At 38.6% G+C, this 6737-nt stretch overlaps 1 protein-coding gene across 1 annotated transcript; it reads left to right on the top strand.

Annotated features, from left to right (window-relative positions):
• Nucleotides 1-4284: 4284 nt before the first annotated feature.
• Nucleotides 4285-5579, top strand: N7458_007497 (uncharacterized protein; the record flags this gene model as incomplete). Its single annotated transcript, XM_056910879.1, has 2 exons — nt 4285-4902; nt 4980-5579. 2 exons carry the CDS (start codon nt 4285-4287, stop codon nt 5577-5579), a joined length of 1218 nt encoding a protein of 405 aa, XP_056763705.1.
• Between the last annotated feature and the right edge of the window lie 1158 nt (nt 5580-6737).

The following is a 6737-nucleotide window of genomic DNA, read 5'->3' on the forward strand; positions in this document are numbered from 1 at the left end:
AGTATTTGCCAGAATTTGACAATTTTTTCCATGGTTTTTTGCTAATTCGACGATTTTGATTAGCCTGACGATTTTTTGAATAGTGCTTTACCTGATGATTAGGCTTGCGATGAGCCTGATATTTGTTCTGTCGATTAGGCTGATGGCTATCAGCTATGAAGATTTGTTCGCTTGATTGAATATGACCACGCGATTCGTCAATCAGATTGGCGAATAACGATTCAATCGTATAAGAATCAGAGTCTCTGCGAAGAGATTGAATAATATTTTGAATAATCGGTGCGTATGATTGGTCAAGATTGTTGAGAACCCATGCGAATACGATTTGCTTTGGGAAATCGATTCCTAGGCTTGCCAGTTCGATTAGCAGGCGTCTTATCTCAGTGAGATAATCATGCATGCTATCGAAATCGCCTAATTGACTATTGAATAGGCTTTTCAACACAAGGAATTCGGTAGTAAAGCCTTTAGGTCGATATTGGGTAGCCAAGGTAACCCATGCTTGGTAGGCCGATGTGGTATCTCCTAACCAAAAGAGTGGGCCATCTTTGCATGATAGCTTGATTGATGATAGAGCGTCTCGATTCATCTGATCAATAGTTTTGAATTTATCAGATGGAATAACTAGCTCATTTTGGCCTATCTCAGCAGGGCTAGTAGATCTTGTAGGTCTACCAGATCTTCTTCCTGACCAAATCGCAGTATTTCTGCAATCAGGTGATCGTTGATCAGGTGGTAGAGCAATTGCTTTTTCATAAGACCAGTGTTGATTAGGAATCTGGCCTTGCTGAATAGCAGGAAGCTTTGTGTAATCATGTAGAATCGCATCGATCAGTCTCTCTTGATCAAGAATTGCCTTGATTCGGATAGACCAGGCAACATAATTTCCTTCTCCTTTGAGAGGATCGATATTGTGTTTGTTGATCATTTTGAGTTCAAAAAACTTGATTGAATATTTGAAAAATGATTGTTTTTGTCAAGAAAGTTGAGATTTCTTAGTTTTCGTATAGAGAAGTAGACGCGACCGGTAAAAATCGAGTATAAATTTTTGAAAATAAGAAGTCGGAGGAGCTTTTTGTTTCTCTTTAAGAGAGAGAAGTTTCTCTTAAAAGTAAAGGATTCTTCGTTGAAGATAGAAGATTGAAGAAGTGGTATAAGCCGAATTGAAGTAGGATCAATTCGGGCTCATAACCTGTGAGCAAGCGATGCTGCGCAGGTTGGGTAAAGAGGAAGATAAATTAAAGATGATTAAATAAGATCGATTGATCTTTCTTCCTCTTGATTGAATAGGAAGGATAAGTTCAATTCGGCTTAGAATCATAAAGATGAGAGAAAAGTAAAGTAGGACTGAAGCTTGGTTGATTGTATTGAATCTTGCTTGTATGTCTTGAACATGATTTTTGTAGAGAAAACAGGGCTTATTTATAATCAATCTTTATCAAACCTCTTTTGCATGTGATCGTTCTAGATCCTAGATCTAGATGCATGATGATCTCATGCAGACAGATAGTGATCTCATGCAGTAGCTGTTTGATCGGTGGTTGCTTGATTGTACGATGTCATTGATCGTAGTGATGATGTAGATCGTATACAATAGTATACGTCTTCTACGATATCATTGACCGTAGTGATGATGGTATAGCGATGTCATTGACCGTAGTGATGATGGTATAGCATAAAGCTTATAGAGATTCAGCCATCTTGTATAGGCCTTATGAATCTGGCTTGATATGCTGCATGGCGGTCTGGCTTGATAACATCCTGCCCTATATCTCACATATAGTAATATCTATAATATCAGCTAAATCTAGGCCTATACTACGATTGTATAGGGAATAACCTATATATAAAAGGCTACTCTAATACTGATTAGTTAGGCGATATCGATAGTAGAAAATCCACTACTAGCTATATATTTAGCCTATCTAGAGATCTAGCTACTAATAATATAGTAAGCTAGAATTCGATACTACAAAAATCAGTAGCCCTATCTACCTACAAGGCTAAATATATAGCTATAAAAGAAGCTATACGAGAAGCTATCTATCTAGCTAATCTCTTTAACTATCTAAACGATAGATTAGGCCTAGGCTATACGCCTAGTAAGCCTACTATCTTAGTAGATAATAAGGCGGCTATTAAGCTAGCCGAAAACCCTGAATTTCATAAAAGGACGAAGCATATTAATATATAATATCACTATATTAGAGATTAGGTTAAACAAAAAAGGGTCGATATTCAATACGTCCCTACTACACTATAATTAGCAGATTTTCTAACTAAAAATGTTAGAAGAGAAATATTTGAAGACCTAAAGAATCTAGCTAACCTCCGTAAGATTTAGGAAGATATATATCTAGCTATTTTATAGTAGTATATATATATATCGTTCCTATCTACTCTACACTAATCTCTATACTTACTACTATTTATACTATAGTATAAAGATTACAGGAGGGTATAAGATATAGGGCAAGATACCTAATACCTAAACCGTTATAACCTAAACCGTTATATAGTATATCAAGCTAGATTTATAAGGCCTATATAAGATAGCTAAATCTCTATAAGCTTTATGCTATACTATTATTACTACGGTCAATGACATCGTACAAGATCATCACTACGGTTAATAACATCAAGTAAGACGTATACAAAAGTATACGATCTACATCATCACTACGGTCAATGACATCGTATATTCAAGCAACCACCGATCAAATAACTACTACATGAGATCACTATATATCTAGATCTGTCTGCATGAGATCATTATGCATCATCTAGAACGATCACATGCAAGAGACAAATTGATTATAAATATGCCCTGCTTTCTCTACCAAGAAAATCATGTTGAAGATACATTACAGTAAGATTCAATACAATCAACCAAGCTTCAGTCCTACCTTACTTTGTCTTATTTCATCTTTATGATTCTAAGCCGAATTGATTTTATCCTTCCTATTCAATTAAAGGAAGAAGATCAATTAATCTTACTTCCTCTCTACCTAACCTGCGCAGCATCGCTTGCTCACAACCTATTAGATAAATACCTATTAATATATATCTCTTTACCTTTACTTTACTTTCACTTTCTGCTTATCCTTTATTAAGCTATCCTCCTTCCTATCTTATGACCTTAATACTTACTTATATCTATATAATTTATATATAATCTATATAATTTATATATAATCTATATAATTTATATATAATCTATAGAATTCTCATATTATAAGGGAGAGGCTATTAGCACCTAGTGGAAAGTCTGGCGGTACCTAGTAGGGCCTGATTTCTGCCTGATTTCTGCCAAGCCCGTTATACCTTCAATTACGAGTTCAACCACCCCCTTCCTTCCTATATACACGCATCCTTTCCTTCTTCTCTATAGAAACGTAAGTACCTCGACTTCGCTCTCCCCCGAACTTCCGACCGGTGAAATTCCTTCCCCTACCTTCGCTAACGCTTCACAGTCTTAAGTAACTTTAGAAGGAATTAAATTAAATTAGATTAGTGTGTGGGTTACATGATTCTAGTAGGGTAGGCAAGAGGTTATATGATAGGCCTAGTTAAATTGAATTAGTATATAGGTTATATGACTTTCCTAGTAGTAGAAGATAGAAGAGAAGTTAGAAGGAAAGGATACGTGTATATAAGAAGGAAGGGGGTGGTTGAATTCGTAATTGAAAGGTATGACGGGCTTGGTAGAAATCAGGCAGAAATCAGGCCTTACTAAGCGCCGCTAGACTTTCCACTAGGTGCCAACAGCCTCTCCCTATTGTAATGGGGCTGTTTAATAGGATAGGGGCCTGTTAACTAGGTAAGAAGAAGAATATATGGAGGAAGGAGAATTAATTGAATCAGATAACAAGCAGAGAGATTGTAACAAAACTGATTCTTGGGGGACTTAGCCAATTCGCCCCAAGAAGCAATTTAATATAAAGGACTGTGCGGTCCGGAGATTAGTTCCTCCAGCATCCGGCCGATTCCGATGCGTGGCCGTTTCAGTGGGGTTGCCCGGGCGGTCCCGAAGACCCAGTAACAACAGTCTACAATGACCGCTTCCGTTTATGGGGTCGCCTTCCGTTTATGGGGTCGGCTTGTATCTATGGTTTGCGGAATTAGCTAAGCCTTTCCCGTAACTGTAGTTACGTCTATATGCTGTATTGCTCTTTCCATACTTTTTTCCATATTATAAGCCCTCAATTGCTGGAAAACAGTCTACTATTCTACTGCTTCCCATCGCGCCTCTACGAACCACGAGTCTCCTTACTTGAACTCACAATGAATCCCAATAACCACGACAAATCCCCGTCTACCCGTCACTCCTCAATGGAGTCAGTCCAGCCTCCAAGCCTTCCTGAAATTGTGGTATTGAAGAAGCGCAAAATTGCAATTGAGGGCCAGATCAAAGACGAAACACGAGGATGGAGGGCACGCGCTTCGTTTGATATGGTATTCTGGACGCAGGCTGTTAAAATCGAAGAGCTTGAGATCAAACACCATGAGCTCGCCAGAAAAATCTCCATTTGCAAGTCTGGGGTTAGCGAAACACAATGGAGCGATACTCCTGAAGCTCAGCGAATCTTCGAGCAAACCAACGCCTCAAACCAGAGGAAGCGGAGCTACGAAAAGCGCATTAAGGAACTCAGCAACCAGCGGGGCTCAATTCGAGCTTCATTTATGAAGCTTTTTACAACCTCAAAGCTTGGACTTGATATCGCAACCACGGGCTCCGGAAAAAGAAGCTCGGAAGAACAGTCAAAATTCAGACAAGCCCTAATCGATTCATACCAAGTTAGACAACCAGGCACCGGATATCTCTGGTGTCCTATTATGAGGGCCTACATTGACTCTGATATGGTTGTCGCAGGACATCTTTTCCCCTGGAAACATGGACAAGTGAATATGGATGCGATCTTTGGCGAACAGGCTGAACCTGAGCTTTTTCGGCACGCAACGGCCTACTTCTTGCTCAGCATATCGAGAAGGTCTTTGACAACGGCAAAATGGCGATTGTCCCATACATTTCTGAAAGTACGAGTTTTTGCTTGGACAATATCAAGAGCTGGATTACAAGCAAGCAGAGAGAATACCAGGTTAAGATTTTGGATCCAAAATGGGACCGACTGGACTCTCGCATTTACAGCTTCAACCCACTTACGTTCAGAGACCTTGATGGCCGCAAGTTACATTTCCTCTCTTCATTTCGACCAGCAGCAAGATATCTCTATTTTCATTACTGCATCCAGGTACTGCGACTTGCTTGGCAACACAGTGAAGCAAAAAGTCCAAGAAAAGCCGCGGATGCTCTAAAGGATGAGAACGGCAAGCCATACTGGGGCACACCTGGTAGATATCTGCCAAAAAACATGCTCCTGGCATTTGTTGAAGAGCTTGGGCACGAGTACAAGTCTCTTCTCGATGGAGCAGGTTCCAACAAGAAAGGGGACTCTGACTTCCTATTGGATATTGCTGCAAATCAAGTGAAATCACGTCCGTCTATTTTAGGTGATTCTTGGGAGCAGGAAGATTTGGGATTGGACTCAGACTATGATGATTTTGACAACGAGGACTAGTGGCCAGTGTATGTTTGTTTATCACCTACAGGAAAGTGTGTATCTATATTATTATGTCTTGGATTATTATCATTCTTCCTCTTTCGAGGATAAATTATGTATTAAACTCAGCATGAAAACAGGCGGTATTCAATTTCCTCTAATTATCTCTAATTTGAGTAAAAAAAAACAACTATCTCTTGGCGAAATCGATTTTTTGCGAGTAGATAGGACTAGGAGAAAGATTTTAAGTAGTAAAGATATAGAATCTTATAGTACTTACTAGTTATATAGAAATCAAGGGAAACTAGTATCGTATAAGACTATCTAGATACTACCAGTGCTAATTATTATATAGATTTATATAGATGTATAGTATATATCGGCATATATGGGCCGAGGGCCCAGATTGCCATTTTGAATCATGCCTGCTTACTAAGCAATCTTTCTGTTTTTTACCGCGGAGAAAATCCTATCTTGTTTACCCCTCTTTGATCTATCAATTTGATCTTCAACGATCTCTTCAACATTGCCTATCTAGGCTGGAGAACGCACAACATTCCAAAATAACCTCGGATGTTCTTGATTTCTCTATATGATATTTGCTATGTACCTCATGTTATAAATACAGAGCGTGTCAATAGTTTAGTCGATCAGTTACGCAGTCTATATAGAGCTTTTGTCTGAAAATATACAAAGCAGATTGAACAATAACGGTCCGAATAAACAAAAGCGCTTTATACTAGAGGTACATTCGCATAAGTACTATATAGCTATTTATAACATAGCCTTATCATTTAACTCGTTCTGTGATCCCCATTCTCGCGAGGTTCTCAGGCATAATCTTTCTTGCCTCCTTTTTATCTCTTCTGGTTCTTTTGCTAACTTCCTCTACCGTCCTCTTGAACTTCTTATTCATGTAATAAATTGAAACTAAAATGCCTATAGGACTAAAGCTCTTATCAAAAGCAGAACGAGAGTTCGTGCCATAAATTTAAGGAATTTCTCTAGCCACTGAACCTCCTTCTTGTCAAGATCAAATTTTGAAGTACAAAGAAACATGTTAGATATAGGGCAAGATGCCTAAGCCGTCAGGCAGCATATCAAGCTAGATTTATAAGGCCTATACAAGAATTGTTCTATAAGCAGAACGATGTTCTGAATCTCTATAAGCTTTAT

Source organism: Penicillium daleae (genome assembly GCF_028827525.1).
Source record: "Penicillium daleae strain IBT 16125 chromosome Unknown utg000007l_segment0_segment0, whole genome shotgun sequence".
Classification (NCBI taxonomy): Eukaryota; Fungi; Ascomycota; class Eurotiomycetes; order Eurotiales; family Aspergillaceae; genus Penicillium; species Penicillium daleae.